This window comes from Lathamus discolor, chromosome 21 (genome assembly GCF_037157495.1).
Source record: "Lathamus discolor isolate bLatDis1 chromosome 21, bLatDis1.hap1, whole genome shotgun sequence".
NCBI lineage: Eukaryota > Metazoa > Chordata > Aves > Psittaciformes > Psittacidae > Lathamus > Lathamus discolor.
In genome coordinates, this window is record NC_088904.1 from 3,437,381 (window position 1) to 3,463,423 (window position 26,043).

The 26,043-nt window shown below is 65.9% G+C and overlaps 3 protein-coding genes across 9 annotated transcripts; 2 read left to right on the forward strand and 1 right to left on the reverse strand.

Moving 5' to 3' along the window:
• Positions 1 to 410: 410 nt before the first annotated feature.
• Positions 411 to 3,114, reverse strand: PRSS57 (serine protease 57). Of its 4 annotated transcripts, none has more exons than XM_065699589.1 (5): positions 2,311 to 3,111; positions 2,048 to 2,201; positions 1,446 to 1,626; positions 907 to 1,167; positions 547 to 821 (listed from the first exon to the last, which is right to left on the reverse strand). In XM_065699589.1, the coding sequence occupies exons 1-5, from the start codon at positions 2,372 to 2,374 to the stop codon at positions 642 to 644; spliced, it is 840 nt and encodes a 279-aa protein (XP_065555661.1). In that variant the 5' UTR covers positions 2,375 to 3,111; the 3' UTR covers positions 547 to 641. The 4 variants fall into 4 exon arrangements, with proteins under 4 accessions (XP_065555658.1, XP_065555659.1, XP_065555661.1 ...); XM_065699590.1 differs by having other exon boundaries at positions 1,446 to 1,590; positions 2,311 to 2,972; XM_065699586.1 differs by having other exon boundaries at positions 411 to 1,167; positions 2,311 to 3,114.
• Positions 2,883 to 17,523, forward strand: PALM (paralemmin). Of its 3 annotated transcripts, XM_065699583.1 has the most exons (10): positions 6,750 to 6,998; positions 7,073 to 7,211; positions 9,773 to 9,821; positions 10,617 to 10,697; positions 10,790 to 10,920; positions 11,963 to 12,089; positions 12,625 to 12,646; positions 12,787 to 12,849; positions 13,752 to 13,883; positions 15,002 to 17,523. In XM_065699583.1, exons 1-10 carry the CDS (start codon positions 6,776 to 6,778, stop codon positions 15,562 to 15,564), a joined length of 1,530 nt encoding a protein of 509 aa, XP_065555655.1. In that variant the 5' UTR covers positions 6,750 to 6,775; the 3' UTR covers positions 15,565 to 17,523. The 3 variants fall into 3 exon arrangements, with proteins under 3 accessions (XP_065555657.1, XP_065555655.1, XP_065555656.1); XM_065699585.1 differs by lacking the exons at positions 6,750 to 6,998; positions 7,073 to 7,211 and adding an exon at positions 2,883 to 3,295; XM_065699584.1 differs by lacking the exon at positions 13,752 to 13,883.
• Positions 17,524 to 19,417: 1,894 nt separating this feature from the next.
• MISP (mitotic spindle positioning) lies at positions 19,418 to 25,798 on the forward strand. Of its 2 annotated transcripts, XM_065699899.1 has the most exons (5): positions 19,431 to 19,664; positions 21,179 to 23,191; positions 23,621 to 23,832; positions 24,005 to 24,043; positions 24,548 to 25,798. In XM_065699899.1, the coding sequence occupies exons 2-5, from the start codon at positions 21,253 to 21,255 to the stop codon at positions 24,632 to 24,634; spliced, it is 2,277 nt and encodes a 758-aa protein (XP_065555971.1). In that variant the 5' UTR covers positions 19,431 to 19,664; positions 21,179 to 21,252; the 3' UTR covers positions 24,635 to 25,798. The 2 variants fall into 2 exon arrangements, with proteins under 2 accessions (XP_065555972.1, XP_065555971.1); XM_065699900.1 differs by lacking the exon at positions 23,621 to 23,832 and having other exon boundaries at positions 19,418 to 19,664; positions 24,548 to 24,635.
• Positions 25,799 to 26,043: the final 245 nt, after the last annotated feature.

The window sequence follows — 26,043 nt, forward strand, 5'->3', positions numbered from 1 at the left end:
GCCTCAGTGCTGCTGGGGATGCTCTGTGGGGCAGCAGTGAATGGATGTGGGGTTCGGCTCCTCTGGAGCAGGGCCTGGTCATGAGTGGGTCCCTCCTTCCTCCTGCAGCCTTTGCTTCATTCACCCCCAGTCCAGGACAAGCCCAGGGTCTGGAACCCAAACGGGAGCAGTGGGACAGGCAGAGAGGGGTTGTAGTGGGTAGGAGAGGGACAGGAGAAGGGAAAGCCAGGAAAAACCAGCCCCCATTGAGATGGGCAGCAGCCGCTCATGTACTGGGCAGGAGCAGTAGCCCCAGTCCACCCTCCTGGCCTCCCCATCACATCCCTGGGGGTGGGCAGACCACAGTGGGGAGCAAAGGAGCTCCCCTTCTCCAGAGCTTTGGGGGTAGAGGGAAGGTGAACGAAGAGAGGTCCGGGACCAAGGTTTTATTGAGGAAGGCAAATTTGCAGCTGCAAGAGGAGGCCGAGCGAGGTGTTGGGTCTGGGGCAGCTCAGCTCCCATCCCCAACAGGCAGACTCGGGCTGAGCATCAGCTCCCAAACCCCCTTGGGACAGGGGACCTGGGAGTCCTGGTGCTCTTCTCCCCTCCCAGGAGCTGCCAGGCAGCTTTCCCCACGGTCCCCAGGCCCCCTCCCAGCCCCACTAGGGCTTTGGCCGCCCCTTCCGATGACGATGCCCTTGCACGGTGCGATGCACCCAGTCGATGTAGTTGGAGATCTTGGTGTAGATGTCGGGGTACCGGCGGTCCCCGCACCTCTGCCCGGAGAACGAGACGATGCCGTAAACCTTCTTCTTGAAGATCAGGGGTCCCCCGGAGTCCCCCTGCAAAGCACAGGGGGTGGGAAGGGGACGAGGGGGTCTCCTGGACGGGGGTGTTTGTGGGGCTCGGTGCCAGCACCGCACTCACCGCGCAGACACCCTGCAGCGTGGCGTTGCGGCTCGCCCCGCACATCATGTTGGACGAGACCTTGCCCCTCCACAGCGTCCGGCACAGGCTCCGCTTGACGATGGTGGTGCCGGTCTCCATCAGCTCGGTGGGCCGGTCGCCATAGTTGGATGCGTCTCCCCAGCCCAGCACGAAGCAGACGGTGCCGGGCTTCAGGTCGATGTGCGGAGGGGGCAGGCGGATCCGCTTCACGTACTGGTTCAGCGTGGCCGACCTGTTGAGCTGGGGACACGGTGGCTTTGCCGCTATGGCAGAACCCCATACCCCATCGTGCCCCATCACAATCCCACCCCAGCTCCTTGCTCATGCTGAGCCCCACAGCGTTGCCAGCCCCTCTGCACTGGTCCCAGTGTGCTCCGAGCGAAAGGAGGGAGGGAGGTTGGTCCTCACCCGCCTCCATCGCACCCCATGGCGTGGCCCTGCTTCTCCGGAGAAGCACTGACATCTAGTGTCGGCTCGGTCCTGCGTGGGGCCCCCTCCGGCCCCCCCCCGGGCCTCACCTTGAGCATGCGGATGTCGTTGTCCACCGAGCGGGGGTTGTAGTGCGGGTGGGCGATGGACTCGGCGATGCTGAAGACCTGTTGGGACCCCTCGGGCTCCTGCAGCCGGTGGGCGCCCAGCACCACGCGCACCGAGGGGTTGCGCCTGAAGTGGAGGGGCCCTGAGCAGGCGCTGCCGTGGCTGGGGGGCAGCGGGGGGGGAGCAGGGAGGCTTGAGGAGTGCATGGGTGGGTGTGAATCATGGAATAGAAACATGGAGTGGTTTGGGGTGAAGGGAGCTCAAAGCTCCTCCAGCTCCAACCCCTGCCACAGGCAGGGACCCCTTCCACTGGAGCAGCTCCAAGCCCCTGTGTCCAACCTGGCCTTGAGCACTGCCAGGGATGGGGCAGCCACAGCTTCTCTGGGCACCCTGTGCCAGCGCCTCAGCACCCTCACATAAAGAACTTCCTTACATCCAACCTGAACTTGCCCTGTTCCAGTTTAAACCCATCACCCCTTGTCCTATCCCTCCAGGACTGTGTCTGGGATGGGGTTTTCTCTTTGTGCTGTGTCCCACAGAGGGACGGGATGCGCGTGCCCCCCGCCGTGGGACCATGGCTCACCGGGGAATGAGGCAGTGGGCTGCTGTCATCACCCACTTGGGCCACACCAGGAAGCCCCCGCAGACGTGCTGCCCATCCATCTGGATGGAGGCGATGAAGGGCCGGGAGTGGGGGGCCACCACCTTTCCCCCGATGATCTGGCTCCCCTGGGTGCCTGGCGGGGGGGGTGCAGGCGGTCACCGGCTGCCAGGGTGTCCTGAGCCCCCCCCTCCCAGTCTCCATCTCCCACCCTGCAGCCTCCTCAGCCCCAGCTCCCCTGTTACCTGCCGGGGCCAGGAGCAGGATGGAGCCTCCCAGGCTGAGGATGAAGAGCCCGACAGTGACCATGCTGGTGCAGAGCAGGTCACTGCCACCTCCTGTGGGGCTGCTCCGGATGGGGGGGGGTGCTTAAATACTTCTGGGTGCCAGCGGGTATCTCCCTCCTGCTTCCTCCTCTCTGGGTGTTGCTGCTTTGTGCAATGCTGCGGGTAGGGGGCACAGGCGCTGCAATGGTGCCTCAGGGGTAGGTGCAGCTTCACCCCGGGGCAGGGGCTGTGCGTGGTCAGGGTTGTGAGTGTACCAGGGTGGCTGCATGGGGTGGGGGGGTGAACCCCACTGCTGCAGCCGGGAGCTCTGGCCCCGGCAGTGGGCGCATTTCCTAACGGGCTGCGGTCGGAGCCTGGCTCCGGGCTTCCTGTGTCCGTTTGCCAGAGTTTGCCCAACGCGGCTCTTGCGTTGGGAAACCGGAGCAGCGAGGGGGGACCCGGGCTCCCCCTTCTCCACCTTCTCCCTGGTTGCATCTTCAGGGCCGGGTGCTGAGGCCATGGGGGTGCAGCGGGAGCCATGAGAGTGGCCTCCGGCCGGGGCAGTGCCCAGGGAGAGACCTCCCTGTGGTGCTGGGGGGGCAAAAGGGGGTGTCCGTGGCAAGGACCAGGCCACCGCGCAGCCGGGACCCGCTGTGGGGCTCCCCCCCCCCCGCACCCCCAAAGCAGCCTCAGCCCCGGGCCGGGAGCGCCGCGCCCCGAGGCCGGGTGAGGGGCGGCGGCAGTGGCGGACCGCGCCCGGCAGACGGAGCTGTGCGGGCGGCGCGGGAGGCGGGAGCACCGGCGCGGCCCCGACATCCCTGCGCATCCCGCAGCCCCGCCGGGGATGCCGCCGCCCGCCGGGCCCTGAGCGCCGGGGACGCCGGCGGCCGCCGGCCCCGCTCCGCCGTGCCCCGTCCGGCCCCGACCCCGCCGGAGCCGCCGCCCAGCCCGCACGGAAAATGGAGTGAGTACCGGCCGCGGGCCCCGCCGAGCTCCGCAGCACTGGGGTGGGAGGGGGGGGGTCCCCCGAGTGCCAGGGCCCGGGACCCAGCACCGGGGCCGCGGGACCCCCGCACCGCGGGCTCAGCGAGCTCACACCGGGGGCTCATCTGCCTTCAGTGCAGGAGCTCGGGAGCACGAAACCGGGGGCTCGTCCCTCCCCCAATCCTGGGGACTCAGGACCCCAACACCGGGGCCTCGCATCCCCCCGATGCCGGGGCTCGGCACCCCCACACCGGGTCCTCGCTGCCCCCCGGTGCTGCTCAGGTCCCTGCCCGGGGGTGCCGCGGCTCCGGCTCGGGGTACAGCGGCGGAGGCCCCGGTGTGGAGCGGGCGCGGGGGCTGCGGGGGGCGCGTCTCCGCTGGCAGCGGTGCGGGAAGCGGCGGGGGGGGGGTGGGAGGGGCGTTTATTTTTGTGTTTTGAACCCGTTGTTGCCGCTGCGGGACCGCGGAGCCCCCCCCCCCCCCCCCCCCCCCCGTGCCCGCACCCCCGGCCCTGCGCCGCGGCCGCTGCTGTGCGGGGTCCGGAGGGACCGACGGGCGCGCTCCGTTCCCCGGCCTCGTCCTTTGTGTGCTGCGGTGGGGCCCTGCCGGCTCGGTCGGTGCCTGCAGGCGGGCTCAGAGCCGCGCATGGGGCTTGGCGGGCGATGGAGGGAGCAGGTGGAGGCCGGTGGTTGGGATCCATCCTGCCCCGCACTGGTTTTGCCCCACAGGGACTGGTGGTGCTGGGAGAACGCGGGGCTGGGCAGCTGCTCACAGTGCTGGGTGCCAGCAGCCGTGTCCCACCGAGGCCTTTCCTTCCCTCCCATGCTTCAGTCCCCACCGTGGCAAACAAGGGTCTCCCCACATCCCCTGGGGCGCAGCCACCCCGCCCAGGGTCAGTGACCCTCCATCGGCCTTGTCCCGATGCTCCTGGCGAGATGCTGGGTGCTCAACAGGTCCCACTCGCCATCGTCCACCTCCCACCTAGCGAGAACCCCGTGGGGTGCTGGTGAGGGGTCGGAAGGGGGGTTCCTGGGGTCGGGGTGGGCTCTGGTCGTGGTGGCACAGATGGGGGCCTGGGGTCATGTCAGAGGCGGTGGGGCTGGGGAAGCAGAGCAGTGCCCTGTGCTGCTGGAGGGACCGGAGGCGAGAGCTCGCCAAGGCGGGTCCATGGCTTTGGGCAGCTCCTCGGTGTGCTGGTGCCTTCAGAACAGTGCCTCAGTGGGGAGGAAGACGTGTGTGTGATTGCCAAAAGGCAGGGAGGGAAAAGGTAGAACCGGGGAGCACGATGAGCCCTGGGGAGCAGGACGAGGGGCTGCAGGAACCGGGAAGCGAGGAGCCCTGCAGCTCCGGGTCTCAGTGGGGCAGTCCTGCTCCCTCAAATCCTGGTCATGGGCAGGTTTAGGAGGGTCCTGGGGCAGTGGGGCACAGCGAGGTCTCCCTTGATGTCGGCCTGGCTCTGCAGCAGGCCATGGGTGCTGGGGAGCGTGCTGCCGGCCTTGCTTTGGCTCCTGCTTTGCCTTGGCGCTGGCAGTGGCTGGAGGAGGGTCCTGGCTGCTGAGAGCCGCTGGTGCTTGGCGAGGTCTGGCTGAAAGCTTCCAGCTCTTATGAAGACGTTGGTCCCATCGGAGCTGCTCGTCTGCCCCGTGCTCCTGCTGCTGTTGATGCGCTTGAGCAGCTGGAGGTTGTGGATCTCCACATCCGGATCTCTCCCCTCTGGGTCTCCTCTGAGTGGGGACCCTCCTGGTCCTGCCCTCCCAACCCTGCTCATCCCTGATCCGGAGCTGAGTAGTAGCTGGGGAAGGAGGGAAGATTCTGCCTGAGGAATCATCTGGGAGCGCTTTGGGAAGGGACTTGGGGCTCTCCACCTGCCGCTGGGGAGAAGCTGAACCCCGCCGATGCTCCGCAGGCTGGACCAGCGCTGCCTCCCGGCCGGCTGCAGGGAGCCGGAGGAGCTCAGGTCCATCCCTGCGGGGTTTGGCCACTTAGGGTGGGACGGGGCCTCTCGGCTGGGCAGGAACCGGAGCAGGTTTCCTGGGAAGCTGCCGGTGTTGGTGTTCCCGCTTCCTGGCCAGAAGCAGCCACTTTCCCTGCACAGGCTCTCATGCGGTCTGTGTGGTGCTGTGCCGTGGGCCCGGCTCCAGCAGCGGAGGTGCCGGCAGCACGGAAGGGCTGGGGGGAAAGCCGGGAAGCGCCAGGGCAGGGTCGGGCGCAGGCAGAAGCGTGCGCAGGAGCCCGTCTGCTCCATCCGGGGGCGAGTGAGCCCCAGGGCCCCAGACAGAAGCTGCTCTGGGGGGTGCGGATGAGCCCTGCAGCAGCCCAGGAGCACCGAGAGGAGCCGGGGCGGATCCTGCCCCAGCCAGGTGTTTCCTGGGGGAGATGGCTGGATGCGGGATGAGCCCAGCCCCTTGGCTCGGCGCCGAGGACCAAGCTCCCGTGGGGGTGCCCTTGCCTGGAGCCACGTTCCTGATGCTCCTTGGAGCCTCGTGTGTGCCCATGGATGTGGCATTGGTGTAGGAAAGCCGCGCTGCCTTGTGTGAATGGGGACCCAGGGACCGAGTGACGGAGCCCCGAGGAGCCGGGAGCTGTGTCCCGGCCGGTTGGTGCTCCCAGGCATGGGGAGAGGCCGGCTCCATGCTCATTCATAAATTGTGGGGAGTTTCCTGGTGGAGCCTTGCTCCTCTAACTGGAAGGGAGCTGGAAACCCGAGTGTTTGGAGGGCACTTGAACCATTGTTTGAAAGATCTGTAATTTTCCAATCAAACTCCCTCCCCAAGCCTCCGTTCATCAAATATTCATGGGATCCATTTTCTCCTGGCACTCCCAACCCACATCTCAGCCCGAAGAATCAATCAGGCAGCGCTGCTTGCTCTAATGCATCCTGCGTTTTCGGGAGCCTGGGGCTGCCATCTCCTCCTCCCGCCTCCCCCCTCTTCCCCGCTCTCCCCATCTCCTCCCGGGGCCGCAGCAGCGATGGATGGGGTTGCACAGGCAAAGGGATACGGGGAGGGAAGGGGCTGCGCACAGTGGGGCTGGGATCGGAGGGGTCCGACCCTGTTCCCAGCCACCCCGCGCTCGGCTCCGTGGTGTCACATTGGCCTTTGTGGTCGATGAGCTCCCAGCGAGGGCGTTCGATAGCGGCCCCGCTGCTAATGGCTCCGTGACGGAGGCTGCAGCCTCCCCCCGGCAGCGTCACTCCAGGCCCAGCCAAGGGGCCCGGCTCTTGGCACAGGAATGGGGCTGTAAATCAGTGCCGGTGCCTCAACTGCTGCCGGTGCTGCCGTTCACAAGGGGTCCAGGCCCTGCAGGTCCCCCCCCCAGCCCCATCCCCGGTGCCGCTGTGGGGGTCCAGGCTCTCTCCCTGCCTTCCCCTTGGCTTGGAGCTGAGCGGGTGGAAAGGGAGCGGAGGTCAGGGGAGCGGAGGGGCGGCTCGGAGCGGCTCTTCGCACATTTGGATGAGCTAATGGGAAAAAACAGAGGAAGGCAAATAAACATTATTGTTTCGTGTCAGGCGGGGAGGAGACAAAAGGTCACGGGCTTCCCTTGTGATGGTAGGAAACGGCAGCATCAGCAGGGCTGGAAAGGGCTGGAGAGCAAAGGGAGAGCACAGCGCGTGCACGGGGCACACGCGTGCTCCCACGTGTGTGCGGATCCATCCGGGGGTCCTTGGAATGCTGCCGTTGCAGGTGGGAGTTCCCGGGACATCATCCCCCGGTGCCACCCGCATCCCTGGTCCTTTCAGCCTCATCTCCCACACCAGAGCCCACGGCTTTCCCAGCCATGTGGTGCATCCAGGAACAGCCCGAGGAGCTGCGCTGGGACCCGCGGGGCTGGGACATGCACAGCATGGACACCGGGCAGGACAGCATGAGCCTGTTCACCGCTGCTCCGGAGACCGGGTGAAGTGAGGGGGGGGGGGGGGGTTGTGTGGAAGGGCTCACTCTGGGCTTCTTTTCCCAGTTTGTGGTTCCTTAGGAGCTGGGTGGAATTGGGTTTGATGGTGCTGGTTTGGTGGCACTGGGCTCGGAGGCACTGGTTTGGTGGCACTGGGTTTGATGGCCCCAGTTTGGTGGCACTGGGTTTGGTGGCACTGGGCTCAATGGCCCTGGTTTGGTGGCACTGGGTTTGGTGGCACTGGGTTTGACAGCCCCAGTTTGGTGGCGCTGGGTTTGGTGGCACTGGGTTTGGTGGTACTTGGCTCAGAGGCCCTGGTTTGGTGGCACTGGGTTTGATGGCCCCAGTTTGGTGGCACTGGGTTTGGTGGCACTGGGCTCAATGGCCCTGGTTTGGTGGCACTGGGTTTGGTGGCACTGGGTTTGACAGCCCCGGTTTGGTGGCGCTGGGTTTGGTGGCACTGGGTTTGACGGCCCCAGTTTGGTGGCACTGGGTTTGACAGCCCTGGTTTGGTGTCACTGGGCTTAGAGACCCTGGTTTGGTGGCACTGGGTTTGATGGCCCCAGTTAGATGGCACTGGCTTTGATGGCCTTGGTTTGGTGGCGCTGGGTTTGATGGCCCCGGTTTGGTGGCACTGGGTTTGGTGGCGCTGGGTTTGCGCATCCCCCTCCCAGCGGCTCGCCCCGTTGCCATGGCGCTGTTGCCATGGCGCCGTTGCCAGGGAACCGCCTCCCGCCTCGGCGGAGCCATCAGTCACCGGGGCCCCATTGGCACTGGCCCGGCCCAGGGGTGCTGAGGAAGAGGAGGATGGTGCCGGGGCCGGGGGGGGGGGAGCTTGGCTTGGACCCTGGCTCCGTTTTCTTGCTCCTGGCAGCTGAAGGAGCCGACCCCAGGGACAGGGCCCGGTGTCCCCAGTGTGATGGATCAGTGCCTCTGGTGTGATGGATCAGTGCTCCCGGGTCAGTGGTTGGGGTCCAGCACAACGTGCTGGGGCAGTGGTTGGGGTCCAGCACAACGTGCTGGGGCAGTTGGGGCCAGAGGGTGCAGCGAGGGGCACCCGGCCTGTTCCGTGTCTTTCCCTGGGCCAGGAAGATTCCTGGCGTTCGACCCGGGAATGTGGAGACTGTAGCAAATAATGGAAAATAAAGAGGATGGAGGAGGGAGGAAAAGCAGAACAGGACGTTTCAGGAATGCTGTAAAAGTTTGGAACCATCCAATGGAGCAAGATCCAGGAGAGGAGCAGGCCCTGGTCCAAAGTGCTCTGAGTCTGGGATGCCGTGGGCTGCACTCGGGGGGACCCGGGTGGTTTCACCCTTGTGCTGAAGCCTAGCGCAGGGGCCATGGTGCAGCTGCTGCCAGTGCCCACTCCATGTCCCATGGGTTCCGTTGCCATCTGGCACCTCGGTGTCCGTGTTGTCTTCCAAACTGGACACCCCAAGGTGAACCGGGGCTGCCCTTCCTGTGCCTCCCGTTGGGGTTGGTGCTGTATGAAGCCGGGGCTGGCTCCAACCCCGTGTCAATGGGTCCATGGCCCCCAAGCGTGCAGCTGCGGTGGGACGGCGCTTCCGCACCGGCTCCTTCCTAATGGCTTTTCTTGCTGTGCTGGGGCCACGGCGCTGCCCATCGCGTCCTGTGAGGGCTCCTCTCCTGGGCGCTGTGACACGGATGTGACTGAAGCACCGGGTCCTAGAGCCAGGGGCTGGAGCTGAGGCCGGTGGGGCCCCTGCCCGGGTTCCCTCCCTCCTGCAGGCTCTGCTGTCCTGTGCTCTGGGAGCCGAGTGGCACCGATCCATCGCCTGACGACACCTCTGTGCCTCCCACCCCAATTACTGTCACTTCGTTAGCGCTGTCTGGTGAGCATCCAGCCGCCTCCTGTGGTGCTGGAACATCCCCCAGCGCCGCAGGGCCCCAGGCAACTGCTGGACCTGCACCTGATGCTGGCGGCATCGCAGCTCTCACTGGGCCCCATGGGGCTGGGATGCCGGTTGGGCTGGTCCAGGGCACTTGTGGCACACAGGCACGAGGCCCCCAGTGCTTGGAAGAGCTGTGTTGGGACCCATGCGGCTTCTGCCACCAGTGGCATCCTGGGCACAGGATGCGCATCCGTGTGTGTGTTCATGTGTGTGTCCGTCCCCGTGTGTCTGCGCACGTGTGCATGCGTGTGCCTGTGCCTGCAGACCAGAAAGGTCAGCGTCCAGGAAAGGTGTCAGCAGCCAAGGAATGGGCTTGGAATGGAAAGAGTGAGCTGGGTTGAACCGCAGGGATGGCCGGGACCAGGAGCCCCGCTCCAGCCCAGCTGTGGTCACCGTTTCCATCTGCGCCATGGCAGGAGCGGGCCCGGCTGTGCCAGGTCTGGGCGAGGTGCCTGTCCCCAGGGATCCAGGCAGAGGAGCTCATGGGCACGGGGGACTCGGCCCTGTGAGGGGAAGGGGAGAAAGCAGCGGGCGGAAGGGAAGCGTCTGGCCCATGGCTGTGTCCTTTGGGTGGCGGCGCGATGTGGCACAGTGTCCCCATTCACTGCGCCGTGGTGGCCACGCTCCTCACTGCGCTCCATGCTCTCTTGCAGGGCTGTGGAGACCAGCACCCTTCAGCAGGAGCGGCTGCAGGCCATTGCGGTGAGTCCCAGTGCTTCCGCATCCCAGCGTCCCTGCATCCCAGTGCCCCTGCATCCCAGTGCCCCTGCATCCCAGTGCCCCCGCATCCCAGTGCCCCTGCATCCCTGTGCCACACAGGGTGGACACCAGCGGGGATGAGGGTGCCGGTCCCAGGGACACGCCGCAGCCGAGTGCAGGATCCCGCAGGGCTTGGCTGCACTGGTGAAACAGGGACAGAGCGAGCAGGAGGTTTAATTAATGAAGCAGCGCCTTGACGAGCCCCAGGAGGGGCGCAAGTGTTGATTCCCCCTCACTCTTCCCCAGGATGGGGCTGGGGATGGTGCGGATCCAGCCATGGGCATTGGTGGTCCCATTCATAGCAGTCCCCTTGGCACGGAGCAGGGCTCTGGGTTGGTTTTAAAGCCCGCTGCGGGCTGGCAGCTTCCCCATCCCATCCGCTACCGGCCCATCTCCGCTGCACAAAGGGCAAATTGTTCCTGGCCAGAGGAGAAGGGACGCGGGTGACGCTGCCCAGGCTCAAATGATCTGCATGGGCCCCATGGGGGGCCCTGGCTCCCCTGTGCTGGCAGCTCACTCCATGGGGCCGGGCGAGGGGAAGACACCTGGAGATGGGGAATAGAGCCCCAGGTCTCTGCACCCTCCGTGCCTCAGTTTCCCCCGGTCGGGGCAGGGATGGGGCAGCCCCCGGTGGGATGCACCCTGATGTCCCTGTGACTGGGAGCCCCTCGCCCGGCCGGGAGGGATGCGCCCCCCTTCCCTGCTCCGACCCCGGCTCTGCCGCCCTCATCCCTGCAGGAGAAGCGGAAGCGTCAGACAGAGATCGAGAACAAGCGGCGGCAGCTCGAGGACGACCGGAGGCAGCTGCAGCACCTCAAGGTGAGGGTCCCCCGGGCCCCCCGGGCTGCGTCTGCACCGGGGACCCCCCGGCTGCGGCGCCCGCAGGACCCTGACCCCCTTCTGCTCCCCAGTCCAAGGCTCTGCGGGAGAGATGGCTGCTGGAGGGGGCCCCGGCCTCAGCCTCCGAGGAGGACGAGGCCATGAAGAAGCAGATGCAGGAGGATGAGGTGAAGACCAAGGAGCTGGAGGAAACCATCCAGAGGTAACGGGGACAGTGCTGGGCTTGTGGCACCCTCCAGAGACCCCCTGGCAGGAGGGATGCTGAGGTCCCATGTGCTGAGTGTGAGGCACAAGCACAGGACGTGTGATGCTGTGATCCCACTTGGAGCTGCAGGGAATGGAGGTGCCTCCTCATGGTGCTGCTGGTGCTGAGCCATGAACCCCCCCAGCTGGGTTCGTGCTGCCTTTTGTCCGGGGGCTGCATCCGGTCCCGGAGCCCATCCAGCCCCCCTGAGCACAGACACCCCTGATGGGGGCTGCTCCGTCCCTGGAGCAGGGCAGGGCAATGGGGGCTGGTTCCCCATGGACCCATCGCGGTGGCTCTGCCCTTGGGGAAGGGGCCGGGTGCGAGGTTGATGGAGAGAAGCCTCAGCCCCTGCCTGGCCCCGTCGTGCCTGTGCTGCCGGCGGGGCCGGGCGGGTGTCCCGGCGGCAGGAATGCCATCGGTCACGGCTGTGCCGTCAGTTACTGCGCATCGGTGCAGAGAGGGGTCAGGCACGAAGGGGCCTTTGTGTGGCTCTAATGGTGCATTCCTCCGCCGGCGCTGAGGGGGGGCTCTGACGGGGGGGGTGCTGCCACCGCGGCGACAGACGGGTCCCATTGCCACAGACCCGGCTCCCTGGGGGCTCCCCAGACCTCTGCCACGTCCCTGTGGGGCTCATGGCCGGGAATGGGCGGTCGCCGTCATGGGAAGCTCAAACAGGAGCAGGGATGGAGCAGCATCGCTCCGTGCCGCCGAGCACCAGTGTGCATGGCTGGATGTCACTGCATGGGGACAGCAGGGCACCCCTTGGGGTCAGTCCCCGTCCCTGCCTGGTGCCAGTGAAAGGGGTTCTGCCATCCCATCAGCCAAGGGATAGTGATGGTCAGTCGGTCTGTCCCTGCCCGTTTGTGCCTCCCCTCTCCCTTGTGCCATGTCTCTGGCCCATGTTGGTGGCTCTGCTGCCTGCACTGTGCTGCCTGCACCGCGCTGCCTGCACCGCGCTGCCTGCACTGTGGCCTCTCAGCCCTGGCTTTCCCTACAGGCTGGAGAAGGAGCTGGAGACGCTGGAGAACAGCAGTTCAGTGGCTTCCACCAAGGAGAACCTGGCAGAGGTGGCAGCGGCCCCAGCCAAGGAGGAGAAAGCCGAGCCCGTCCCCAACACGCAGAAGGTGGGCACGGCCGCGCTCCACCGGCAGCGTGAGAGGGGTCACAGAGCCCCAGCCTGGGTTGGGTTCAATGTACCTTAAACCTCCTCCAGTTCCAGCCCCTGCCACGGGCAGGGACCCCTTCCACTGGAGCAGCTTGCTCCAAGCCCCTGTGTCCAACCTGGCCTTGAGCACTGCCAGGAATGGGGCAGCCACAGCTTCTCTGGGCACCCTGTGCCAGCGCCTCAGCACCCTCCCAGGGCAGAGCTTCTGCCTTATCTCCAACCTGAACTTCCCCCGTGTCACTGTGACCCCATCACCCCCTGTCCTATCACTACAGTCCCTGAGGAAGAGCCCCTCTCGGGCAGCCCATCCGGGTTCCTGGGGGTTGCTGCTTGCCCCCACTGCAGCCAGACCAGAGCTGGTTCTTGGTGCTGGCGCAGCGGTGGGCAGGGGGGACCAGCAGTGCCGGTGCTGTGCCAGGTCCCGTGCCCCGGGTGCGGGTGGGTGCGCGGCATCGGTGCGCGGCAGCTCCTAACCTCTGCCTTCTGTTTTGCAGAGTCCCCTGGGCACTGTCAAGGGTAGGTGACCCCCAGTCCCTGCTGGTGCTGCCCTGGTTGCGGGGAGGGGGAACCGGGGCAGCCCCATCCCCTGTCCCCATCCCCTCCTGCGCAGCGGTGCCGTCCATTGGCACACGGGTATCTCCCCTCTCCATCTCCAGCCGAGAAGAAGGTGTCCAGCAGCCCCATGAAGGCGGTGGAAGGCACTGACATGATGAAGGCCGGTAGGTGCCCGCTTCCCGGGAGGAATGCTCCTTCCCAGCCGCTTCCCCGCTCCCGTCCCGCGCCGCCCCTCGGCTCGCTGCTGCTCCGCAGCCCCGGCACCGCTCCATGGCTTTCCAAGCCCAAGGCACAGAACATCAGTTATTTGCAGTCACAGGGTTTGGTTTCGCTTCCACGCCGTGGCTGGTTCGTGGTTCAGGGCCCCCCTTCACCCCCCGTTCCATGTCTCTGCTCCAGTTTCATCCTTCACCTCCCGCTCTCTTTGCGGCTTCTTGGCACATGGGTCAGGGAGCAGCGCCTCGGCTGCCGGCGTGGCTGACCCTGTGCCCATGGCCCCACGGCCCCACAGCCCCATGGCCGGCTGCCGGGGGGAGCAGCCAAGCTGGGGGCCCTGGGGCCGGCTCCGCTGCTGGATGGGGTTGCTCTGGTTTGGGGGGGATGGCTCAGACCAGGCTGTGGCAGAGCCCATCTTAGGGTCATTGGAGCAAAGCACCACCGGGGCGAGGCGATCCCGGTGCCAGGAGCTGAAGGATTGGTGCTGAGGATCTCCCATCCCACCGGGACCAAGGGGCTGCCCCAGCGCCAGCGCCCTCACAGGGGGATGCCACCAAGCGTGAGCTTGGTCCTCAGCGGCCGGACAGACGGACACGGGGGATGCAGGGGGATGCAGAAGCGGAGGTAAGGGGATGCTGGGGTAGCAACGGCCCCGCAGGTCCCGGTGGGAACGCTGTGCCCGGGATGTCGCACCCGCCTCTGCCATTCACCACTCCTGCTGCCGCCCGCTGCCTCGCTAACGCCGCTGAGCACCGCACAGCATCGCACCGCACCGCACCGCGCCTGCTCGCTGCAGGGGCTGGGGAGGGCCAGGGCCGCTGTAACGCGCGCTGTGTGCTTTGTGTCCCAGCCATGTACTCGGTGGAGATCACTGTGGAGAAGGACAGAGTGACTGGGGAGACCAAGGTCCTGTCCAGCACCACCCTGCTCCCCCAGAACCACTGTCTGCAGGGGGTCAAAGTGTACGAGGATGAGCTGAAAGGTACGGCCCGGCCCGCAGTGCCCGTGGGCGGCAGGAGCAAAGGGCAGGGCACAAGGGAGCAGCGGCCGGAGCATCCCAGCGGGCACCAGGGCCTGGAAGTGCCGGGGCTGCTCCTGGCCGCCCTCACCAGCTCTGCAGGGAACACTGATGGGGGCAACCCTGCAATGGCCCCGGTCCTGCGCCCCGGCCCCTCCGGTGTGGGATCCATCCATGGTGGTACCAACCCTGGTTTGCACATCGTGACCCTGCGCCGCTACAGCACGGAGAAGAGGATCTGCTGTGTCCAAGACCCAGGGGAACGTGGCATCGGCACTGTGGTGTGCCCAGGCTGGCTGCAGGCACAGAGGATGTGCAACAATAGGGACCAGCCCCCGCCTTTGGGGACCTCTGGGACCCTGCGCCAAAGGGCCCGGTGACACACGAGGGATGGCTGTATCGGTGGCAAGGACCAGCCACGGAGCTGCGCCATGGTACTGAGGACACTGGTGGCCAAGTGGTGACCATCTCTCCAAGGGAACCACGCGGCACCGGCAGCCGGTGCCATTCAACACCCTCACTGTGGCCATGGCTGTGCCGGACCACCCCAGCCATCGCCTGGCTCCAAGGATGCGCCTCGGCAGCGATCGGCACAGGGCAGCGCCCGCTGGTCCTGTCTCATCCATCGCTCCATCCACGCGCTGTTGCACTGATCATCGCATGATGCCCCAAGTCAAGTGGAAAACGCGATGAGCCGGAGGCAGGGATGCTGCCGTCTGCCGCCCCCAGCAGCCGTGCGGAGTGCTGCGGCCCCGCCGGGACACAGCGGGATGCGGTGGGATGAGGCAGGACGCGGCGGGGCAGCGCCTCGCTGGGGTGTTAGGTGGTGGCAGCGGGGATCTGCCGCGGAGCATCCCGCTCCGCTCGCACCGCGACCTGGGGCTCCCGAGGAGCCAAGGGCTGGGAGCGGTTCCTCTCATTGCGCTTTCTCTTTGGCTTCCCCATCTGCTGCCGGGCAGGGGCCAGGCGGTGCGGGGGGGTCCGGGCCTCGGTGCGAGGCAGGGGAGGGGAAGGGTTCCACGAGCCGGGGCTTGCCCGGGTCCCGTCGCGCTGCCCTCACGCTCCTTCTCTTGTCCCCGCAGTGGTGCACGCCGTGAGCGCCGAGGACGGGGCTCTGCAGAACGGGGCGCATCCCCTCAGCTCCTCCGAGGTCGAGGAGCTCCTGCACAAGGCGGACGAGGCCACGCTGAGCGAAGGCGTCGCGGCCAAAGCGGGCGAGGAGCCCGGCAGCACCGCGGGCAGCCAGAAGGCGACGCCGAGGCGAGAGATCACGGGGCTGCAAACCAAGGCACGGGAGAGCCCCGCGCCCGAGGGCACGGAGCCGAGCCGCGAGCAGCCCGTCACCATGATCTTCATGGGCTACCAGAACGTGGAGGACGAGGACGAGACCAAGAAGGTGCTGGGGCTGGAGGGCACCATCAAGGCCGAGCTGGTGGTGATCGAGGACGCCGAGAGCAAGCCGGAGCCGGCGCACAAGGACCACGCACCGCCCAACGGCACCGCGCTGGAGCCCGCGGCCGCGCAGCCGCTGCGGGAGGAGAGCCCGGGCGGGCAGAACCCGGGTGCCAACGCCACGGATGCCAAGGAGGCCGAGCAGGACACGGACGTGAAGAAGCAGCGCTGCAAGTGCTGCACGGTGATGTGAGCCCCCGCCGAGCCCCCGCAGCCCCGGCCCCCCGCTCGCCAGGCCCGCGCCGGGCTCCTTCCCACCGGACACGGACCCTCCTCCTGCAGCACCGACACGGGAGAGCTGCAGCCACGGCCCCCTCTGCCCAGCGCTGCCTGTGGTATTTATTAGAGACCCCCTCATCCTCCTGCCGCCGACGCCGGAACCTTCCCCCCCCCTCGCCCTCCCCACCTCCTCACCGGCAGCTTTCCACCCGGAGCCGGCCGGGGCTTGGAGGATGCTGCGGCTGCATCCGTAGGTGACTCCCGGGTACCAGTGGCCAGCGGAACCCAGCACATGGCCAGCAAGGAGCCAGCCCCATTCTCTGCACCTCCATCATCCACTTGTCCTGCAGGGAAAGGCCCTGGGCTGTCGTTCCCCCCTGCCCTTGCTGCCCATGGATGTCCCTGCTCCATCCTGCATCCTCAGTCCTGGGCTCCCCAAAGCCATGAGCCCCTCTGGGACTGAGCGTGGCCAGGCAAGGGAAGGGTGCTAAAGGCAGCATCTCCTCCACAGAGCTGGGCACAGCTGGGAGCTCACAGGGGGCCATGGGCCATGTGCGGCTCCCATGGGAGATGCTGCTCTGTTCCCCTGGATACCCCATGCAGGAGCTCCTCCACAGTGATGCTGTCACCATCCAGGTCCCAAGGCCGGGGCCATTTCTCCATCCTCCATCCTTGCTGGGGCTGAGCGGTGGTGGCCAGTGCCCGTGTCCTCCCAGGGTGACCTGGGTGGTGATGGCAGCGAGGGAGCCCAGCCCCATGGGGCCAGCGATGGGGCAGCAGCTCTGGTGCCATCTCAAGCCACAGGAGGTGGGGCCCAGCCCCGTGTCCCCCACAGCGGCAGCTTTTAAAGCCACGTTCTGGGGCCCCGGATGAGTGGGACAGCCCAGTTCACCCCAGGCACTGGGACTGGGAGCTGCTGGGGGCCCAGGAGGGTGTCCCTGGGAGGCTGTGTCCGTGCTGGGACTGCGCAGCCCTCCCCGTGCCCCAGCCCTTCAGCGGGGATTTCACCACCAGCACCAGCGTTTCCTCCCCACTGAGACCCGCTGGGGCAGGCGGGGGGCCCCCGGCAGCACCCATGGGTGCTGAGCCCATCTCAGGGCACCTCTGCCCTGCCCTGGGGTAGGGGCTGTCCCCAGGAGGGGGGGTTCCATCTCCCACCGGCCCTGTCCCAGCCGGGCTGGCGGTCCCCATCCCCGTGCCCTGGGGGACCCCCCGGTGCAGCCGGTGCAGAGCATTGGGATCAGCCCATCGGGATGCGGGTGATAGAACTGCCAGAAATGGGACTCAGACCCCCAAAGCCTTTCCTCCTTCCCACCCCCCTTGTGTGAGCAGTGACCCCCCCCCCATAACATCCCAATTGCTGCCCCCAGTTACAACCCAGGCTGCAGTTCCCCCCCCCCCCCATGGAATCACTACAGGGATAGGGGAGGCGCTGGGGCTGTGTCCCGTGGGGAGACGATCCCAAGCCCCCTGGGAGAGGCAGAGCTGGAATGGGGGGGGGGGGGGGTGTCCACAGCTGGCACCTCCGGGGGGACACAGAGCGGGGGCTCAGCCGGGTGCCCCATGGCTCCTGGGGGCAGGCCCCGGGCTGGTCCCCAGCGGGGCCGCACATCACGTCCCGCACCCCCTCGCCCCACCCCGGGTCCCGCATTGCCCCCCCCGGCCCCTTCCCACTCTCTGCCTCCGCGGCGCAGGGAGCAGGATCGGGCCCCACGGGGCCGCGGGTGGGGCTGGGGCTGAGGACCCTGTCCGTGTGTCCCAGCCCCATCCCGCAGCCCCCGCCCGGCTCCGCTGAAGTGCACTTCCCGCATTCCCGTGCTTTTCACTTGTGCCGAAGCCGTTTGAAGTTCCACACCCCCCCCCCCCCCCCCGCCCGGCCCTCCCCGTTGTTTGTAAAACACCCGAACCGAGCAAATAAACTGTGTGAAAACCAGCCTGGAGCCTCTGCTGGGGACCGGGAATAGCACCCGACGGTGGGAAGGGACTGGGGGGGGGTCGTGGGATGGGGATGCTGGGATGGGGATGCTGGGATGGGGATGCTGGGGATTGGGATGATGGGATGGGGGATGCTGGGATGGGGGATGCTGGGATGGGGATGCTGGGGATGGAGGATGCTGGGATGGGGATGCTGGGGATGGAGGATGCTGGGATGGGGATGCTGGGATGGGGATGCTGGGGATGGAGGATGCTGGGATGGGGATGCTGCCAAAGGTGATGCAGATGCTGGGGATGACGATGATGAAGATCTGGATGCTGGGGATGGGGATTGGGATGTTTGGGATGGGTCCCGCCAGCCCGCCACTGCCTGGGCTGTGGCCCCTCTCATCCCTTCCCAGAGGCTTCCATCATCCTCTCCCCTCTGGCTGTTTCATGGGTGCAAGAGCTCCATGTGGAGACACCGGTGCTCCGGCCTCAGCTCCACCAGCCACGCGCCTCGGCACAGCCGGTGCCAGCCCAGCAGGAGGGCAGGACATGGGGATCCCCACTGCTCCCCACAGCAGCACTGGAGCCAACCAGCCTGGGGCAGAGCAGGAGCTGCTGGGGTCCAGCCAGGACACGTCTCTCCCAGCGGAATAGACCCCGGTGATGGGGCCAGGCAGGAGCTTGACACCCCTGCACGTCCCCAGGCCCCAGAGGGACCTGACCCCAGCACCTGGAGACACCAGGCAAGGGAGATGCTCAGGGACACCCCACCACAGCGGGTCCTCAGGGTGCAGGTAAGGGCAGCACGGTTGGGATTGGTCCCAGCACCATCACGCTGCCAGCCCCGGTGCTGCGGTGCTGGACACGTGGCCACACCAGAGGAGTGGGGAAGAAGAGGCGTGTAGGAAATGGGATGCTGGCAGGATGCAGGCGTGATGCTGGTGGGTGCCCAGGTGAAGGGGATGTGGCAGCCCAGGCTCCTGCTTGTCCCAAGGGGCAGTGCTGGGGTCAGGACCCTCCGGTCCCATCATCACTGCAGTCCCTGCCCACCGCAGGTCCTGGTTGTGCCTGGAGCCGGGGTACCGGCGCTGGCTCCGGGGCAGTGGGGCCCGGCCGTGCCCGGTGCCAGCACCGGAGCCCAGCACACACCCTGCCAGGGCGTGGTGAGCTCCTGCTCCCCACATCACCCGTGGACTTTGTCTCAGCCCCGGGGTAAAACAGGCTCCTGTGTCCTGCCCGGAAGTGCAGAGCTGCCTGGCAGCCACACCAGAGTCACCGGCTCCGGGACACAGCCCAGAGCACCCAGAGCGTGGCCAAAGGCACCCAGCACCGGCAGGGGTAAGTGGGACCTGGTGCAGGCTCCGGTGGGGAGCAGAGATGTTGTGGCAGGGCAGAGAGGAGGAGGATAGGGATGAGAACCTCATCCTGAGGCATCCGTGCCCACATCAGGGGGCTGGAACTGGATGACCTTAAGGTCCTTCCAACCCAAACCATGCTATGATTCTATGATCTCCTGCCCCCGACACAGGAGCAGTGAAGGGCTGAGCATCCTGGCACAACATCAGCCACGACACCCTGGGCCTGGAAGGAAGGAGGGTGGATTTGGCTGCTGGTACCCCAATACCAGCGTCCAGCAGCCATGGCCACAGGCACTAAGGACATCACGGCCACCACGCCACGGTCCTGCCCTAGGCCTGAGGTTCCCAGACCAGGCGCTGGGGTTTGTCCCTTCTGCAAAGGGGCTGCTGGGGAGCCAGGGCTTATCAGGAGAGGCCCCACGGTGTAAACAGGGGAGCGCAGGCGCTGCTGCCGCTGCCTTCACCCAGACCCCCTCGGTGCTGCTGCATCAGCGCACGGATGCGCCGGCACCTCGGGGCCCCCGCGGCCGTGGCATCACCGGCGCTCGGGGGCCAAGCGCAGCCCTCCCGGCGTGGGAGACACCGGCAGCGGCGCTGGGAACGGGGCATTGAACCGCAGCCAGCGCCGGGCCCGGCGCGGTTCCTGGAACTCCCCACTCGGGCTCGGGCTGCTCTTATCAAGGTGCCGCAGCCCCGCGGCCCCCACGCCCCGCAGCGCCCGCCCCACCGCTGCCCCACACACACGGCGCGGCCGCCCCGGGGTGGGGACCCCCGGCACGACGGCTCCGGCGCAGTAAGTGCAAGGGGGTCGGGGTGCGGGGGTGACGGCGGCACCTCGGGGGGGGGGCCGTCCCGGTGCCGCAGCCGGGCTCCATCCGCGGCCGCAGGCAGAGGGGAGGCCGCTCGCTCGTTGCCGCACGTCGGGCGGTGTTTGCCGCGGGGCCGGGGCGGGGGGACCCTGGGGCACTCCCGTGGTGTCTCCTTATGGGGGTGCCCAGGTCAGGCTGTGGGTGCTCCAGGGCCAGCATCTCCCCATGATGAGCCCGGGACCCCTAAACCCCCCCCCGCCCCGGCTTGTGCAGCGCCGGGCAGCCAGGGCTGAGCCGAGGCAGCCGGATGGGTTCGGGTGGTGCTGTGGCAGGGGCTGTGCCCGCGGTGCCATCCGGGAGCCCTGATAACAGCCCTGCTCCGTCCTGTGGGGAGTCCCCGTCCCTCTGACCCCTCCAAGAGGTGTGGGCAGAAAAGGTTTCGCTCTTCAGGTCATCAGGGGCTGTAAAAGAGCAATAGTGAGCCACTGGGAGGAACAGGAGGGCGTTACGGGAATTCAGCTGGGCAAAGCCATCGGGATCGGCCGCTCCATGGCCGTGAACCACGCAGTGAGCCGGCATCACCCTGGGGTGCCCCAGTGCCCCTGATGAGACCCTCCCACCCCAGGAAAGGTTTAAACGGCTGCGGGAGGAAGGGGAAGGGCAGCCGGGATGAGCGGAGGGAGCTGCGTCCGCAGGGAAGGACTCGGGAAGGGCGCACTGCATCCACCCTCCATGACTCAGGATGCTCCAGCACCCACATCCTCCTGCCTCGGCACAGATGCGCTGCGGGGCACGGGTTATGTGGGTCCGGATGGCACAGGGGCGGGAATGGTGTTTACAACATGGGGAGAGAGCCACTGTCACACAGGGACCCACCCGTGCTGCCCATCCCTCCCCCGGCACCCATCTGGCTCCAGCCTGGGTAGCGCAGGAGGATCAACACCAAGGTCAGGGCAGTTTCCTTTTGCTTCGTGTGATACCGCGGTTAAAGTCCCCTCCTTTTTATGAGCCATGAAACCACGTTTATGGTCCCCTCTGTTTCAATAGCCGGGCAATCCGGAGCCTCCTTCCAGTAAACGCGCAAGGAGAAATTCCAGGCAGAGGTGGATCCGGTGCCACCGCCTCTCCCTGCCGTGGGCTGATGCTCCCAGTGCCGCCGGTGGTCCCTGAGTGGTGAGGTGCAAGGGTGGGATGAGGTGCTGGAGCGGGCAGGTGTCACCCAAAGCCCCTCTTGGTGGTGGGGGCAATGCAGCTTGGTTTCGCTCACTCAGGACACAGCCAGGCTGGGGATGGAGGCAGGAAGGGGATGCTGGCTGTGGGGCAGTTCCCACTGGGAATGGTGCTTCGTGCTCTGGCTGCTTCTGCCCAAGACCCAACGTTTCTGCAGGGAAGTGGAGTAAATGAAGCTGGGATGTGGCTGGTTCATGTCAGGACACCAGCACCAGGCTGAGAGCAGGACCCCCGACTGCTGCTTAATGCTCTCTCCTCCTGCTTGCAGAGCCAAGAGCCTGAGCAGCGGCCCCGGCCGAGGGCGAGGTTGGCAGAGGGTTGGATGCTGGCTCTTCCCAGGACATGGACAGAGTCACCCGGCACTTGGTGTTCCAGCTCCCGCAGACCTCGCACAAGCACGACCACGGCGATGCTGCCCCGGCCGGCTCCTTGGCAGAGCAAAGGGCCGATAGTGACGACGACGTGTTCGGCAGCCAGAGGGTGGAGAATGGATACGGCTGGAAAACGACGTCAAAGTCACCCTCGTATCTCCTGCATGGTGGGAGAGATGTCTGGACCCCATCGCCGGACAGGGAGTCCAAGCTGGAGGTGGTGAGGTCGGAGAGCCTGTACGACCTCAGGGCTTACCGAGGGGAGAGGAAGCCCTCGAGGCTTTACGAGGAGGATGAGCAGGAGCAGTGCAGGGTCCCCCCACCGAACATCTCCCCCGAGAAAGCCAGGGAGCTGGAGGACCAGAGGAGGGAGATCATCCGGAGCCAGGTGATGAGGAAGAGCTCCACCATGGCCGAGAGGTGGAGCTCCATGGATGAGCTGAGCTCCATAAGCCAGGGTGAAGGCAGGCACAAGGGCAGCGTTGGCACCAGCTTTGCCATTTGCTTTGACAAAGCTTCCCCGGGGAGGGCAGCGACGCCGGTTGACCCCGAGAACATTGACACGGAGCAGATCAACTTCTCCGCTGCTCGGCAGCAGTTCCTGATGCTGGAGAAGACCAACCCGGGCTCTTTCTTCAGCCCAGAGCAGCAGACCGTATCTCCAAAGCCAGAGTCCACAACAAAAGTCTCCAGGCAGGAGTGGCACAGTCCCGAGATGGCCACAAAGGCTGCAAGAGGTTATGGTAATGCCGATGCATCCAGCCAGAGCGGGACGGACAAGAGCGTGTACCAGGTTTATAGCGTGTCCTACAAGACACCTGGGAAGGAGGAGGTTTATGTTCCCAGAAAGGCTGATTCTGGAAGGTCACATCCCGCCAGGAGAATGTCCGGCTTCACCAAGGCATCTTCCAGAGAAGACCTGGACTCTGGCCTGGGTGAGATGTACAACGAAGCCAACGTAGGCTACACCAGTGACGGAAGCACGTCTGAGGTCTTCAATGGCCTCGTGGACATAAGGGCCGGCAGCAATGGCTTGGACAAGGAGACGAAGATCAGCAACGAGACACCCATCGAGCGGGAGATCCGCATGGCGATGGAGAGGGAGGAGAACCTCTGGAAGGAGAGGGGGATCCAGCGGCTGACCTCCAGCAGCGAGCTGGTGGAGATCCACACCAAGCCGCTGCTCTCCATGCACACCTCCCCGGGCCCAGGCAGGAAAGGGAAGGACAAAGGCCGCGCTTCCCTTTATGTCCAGAGGGAAATCGAGCAGGAAGCCAAGCGCGAGGAAGACCTGAAGAGGCAGGGGAGGCTGCTGGGGACGTACGACCGGGGCACGCAGCAGGAGCTGGACGAGCGCAGGAGGGTGTTCGAGCAGGAGGAAGCGCCCGTGCCGAAGCCCATTCCCTCGAGGAGCTGGGGTCAGGAGCAGCCCACGGGCCCCGCAGAAGATCCCAGGGGTGGGAGAAGCTTTCCCAGCTCCACAGGGAGCATCGCGCGCTTCCAGGCACCCAGCCCCAGCGAGAAGAGCTGGGAGCAGCCCGCGGTGTCCCAGCGCGTTTCCGCCACCGCCAGCAAATGGGGGAGTGAGGAGTCCCAGGGAGGAAGGCTCCTCGGCTCCACCCCGAGCCCCGCCGGCACCGCTGTCCTGCCCAGGGAGTACTTCTCCTTGTCCTTCTGGAAGCCCAAGGTCTCCTTCGTGGACGAGATGGGGACGCAGAGCCCGCTCAGGAGGGAGGACGGCCGGGATGAGCAGTACAAGCTGAGGACCTGGAAGCCCCAGACGTCGGCGCTGATCGAGGAGGAGATCCGGAGCGACTTGCAGAGGGAAGAGGAGCTGCAGGAGCAGCGGCGGCGGCGGCAGATGGTTGATGGCTGCTCCCAGGACGGCTCCCGCTCGCGGCACAGCTCCGGTAAGGGAAGGAGAGGAGCTGGGATGGGGCAGGGATCAGGCCCGTGGGTATCGCTCCTGCCCTCATGGTCCTTGTGGCTCTGGGTCTCAGTGGGAGCATCCGATGGGGCAGGAGTGGCACTGGGGGGTGCCCATCCCAAAGGATCTTCCCATGCAGGAAGCCCTTATGGCCAGTGTCCACAGCCTCTGTGAGATGCCTCATGGCCAGAGGTGACCTGGGTTCCACCTAAGAGTGAGAGTGGCCGCAGCAGGCACCAAGGGGACAGTCCTGGGTGGAAGCAAGCCCTGGCTGGCACCGGGCACAGGGCTCAGCCGTGACCAAACCTGCTGGTCCTGGCGAGGAGGCCAGCAGGGGCAGGAGCTTCGCTTCTCCTGCAGCCCCTGGAGCGCTCCCGGTGTCCCTCACCCCCAATGGCTCTTTCTCTTGAAGCTGCCTCAGGTGCCAGCGGCAGCCACTCGGTGTTCGGGTCGCCCGTCTCCACTCCCGCCTCGCATCAGGTGGGGATCCTGGGGCTGGTGTCGTCCTTCACGCCCCTGAGAGTGGCCGGTCCCCCCCCGGGCAGCACCGAGAACCTCGGCCCCGACTCGGCCCAGTCCAGCCCCTTCGAGGAGCGGAGGAAGAGGGTGAAGGAGGATGGAAAGGTGAAGGCAGCCGCCGTCGGGGGGGATGGAGCCCAGGAGGAGGCTGGTGGCACCGGGGGCTGGAGGCACCAGAGCAGTGCCGGGCTGCCAGGCTGGGGGCTGTATCCGGCTGCCTTGGGATATTTCCACATGAGGTTGCCATTCCCTGAACCTTTTTCCCCTCTTTTCGCAGTACGCAGGTATTGAACCCGTTGACAAGGTCAACACAGAGGTAAAGCCCTTTCCACCCTCAAGGGTTCTGTGCTGGGATGAAGGGATGGGACAAGTGGGAATGACTTTAACCTGCCAGAGGGGGGATTGAGATGCACTCTTAGGCAGAAGCTCTTCCCTGGGAGGGTGCTGAGGCGCTGGCACAGGGTGCCCAGAGAAGCTGTGGCTGCCCCATCCCTGGCAGTGCTCAAGGCCAGGTTGGACACAGGGGCTTGGAGCTGCTCCAGTGGAAGGGGTCCCTGCCCGTGGCAGGGGTTGGAGCTGGAGGAGCTTTAAGGTCCCTTCCAACCCAAACCATTTCACATTCTCTATGATCCCCACAATCCCACTGGGGTCCCCTTGCTCCAAGGTCCCAGAGCAGGATGAGATGGACATGGGTTTCAGCCCCTGGGGGGCTGCAGGTGGGCACCGTGTGGGGCAGAACGTACCCAAAGTAGGGGGTCCTGGCTGGTTGGGAAGTCAAGCAAAGGTTCACACAACCGACACCGTGTCCCCGCTCCTGCAGGTTGTGGAGAGCACCCGAGTGACTCGCCACAAGAGCACCATGGCCCAGCGCTGGGAGGCCGGGCAGTACGTGCGGGATGAGGATTGAGATGACAGCAGCACCGGGGCCACCGGATCCACTGTGTGCTGCCCAGTTCGGGATCCACCAGCACACAACCCCCCCCGACCAGTCCAGCTCCTGGTTATCCTGAGAATCAGAAACTTGTACACTGCAAATCACATCGTTTTTTAATGTCACTGATGATCCTTCCAATGCTCTTTTGTTCCCCTTCCAGTTGAGATAATCCTGTTCTTTTTTCTTAAGAAGGGAAAACCTGGATCACTGTTCTTATAATCACTCTGCCAGGACACAGCCGGATGAAATCAGACGGTCACTGAGCTCCTTTCTCCTTGGAAGTGCTGTTTCTGGCTTATCAAAAAGCGATTTTATTTCTCGGGGTTTTGGGAGCTGATGTTCGGCGTCGGGCGTCACCTGGGAGCGGGCGGAAACGCTCCTTTGGGTCAGGGAATTGCACCGGGCCGGGAATCCCCCTTTAGTGTTTAACGCCCGTCACAGCGGGGCTGCAACGACGGAATCGCACCCAACGACCGCCGCCGTGCGTTTGCTCGGCCCCTTCCCGGTCGGGTCCGGCCGCTCCCGGGGCTTGCAGCAGGGGTCGGGGCTGGACGCGGTGTCCGCGGATCCCGGTGGCCGCCGTACCGGGAGCGGCGGGGCCCGCCCGCTGCCGCCAGGGGGCTCCCGGCGAGCGAGAGCCGCGGGCCCCGGTGCGGGCACGGCGGGGCACGGCTCCTGCAGCTCCCTCCTGCAGCCCGGTCCTGCTCCTGCAGCCCCTATTCCTGCTGCAGCCCCTATTCCTGCTGCAGCCCCTGCTCCGGGCCGCTTTGGCCTCTAAACCCCCAGCAGCGGGGTTCCAGCCCCCTCTGGGCAAAGAGACGCGCAGAGGTTGGTTCCCGTGGCCGCGGTCACAGCACAGCCCTGACCCCATGACTTGGTCTCCAGCCCCGTTTCTCGCTCTGTGTGTGTGTAACCCTGGATGCTCGGAGTGTCCCCCCAAGCCCTGCAGTGACACAGGCTGGAGCAGGGACACCGCAGCCTCCCCAGAGGCTCCGGCCGGCCCCAAGGGCTGTGGGTGATCTGTTGGTGAGACAGGAGCCTTTGGTCTCACTTCTGCAGACAAAGCTGTTCCCAGGAATCATATCCCACCAAATGTAGATGTAAAACCATGTAATTAAAAGTAAACTTCAATAGGAACGTTTGTCCCAATGTCAGTTCTTGGTGTTGGGTTGGGTTTACCCATGGGGCTGCTGAGGCATGACTCAGGCTCAGCCTCATGGTCCATCAGAACAGCATTGGCCCTGGATGAGGTGGGATTTAGCCTGTTGCCCTGATGCTGCTCATTTGTGAGGGCTGGAGCTGCTGCTGACTAATGGCACTACCATTATAAGGGCTAATACGATCACCTTCATCTGGGTAGGACAGACAGACAGGAGGGAGTG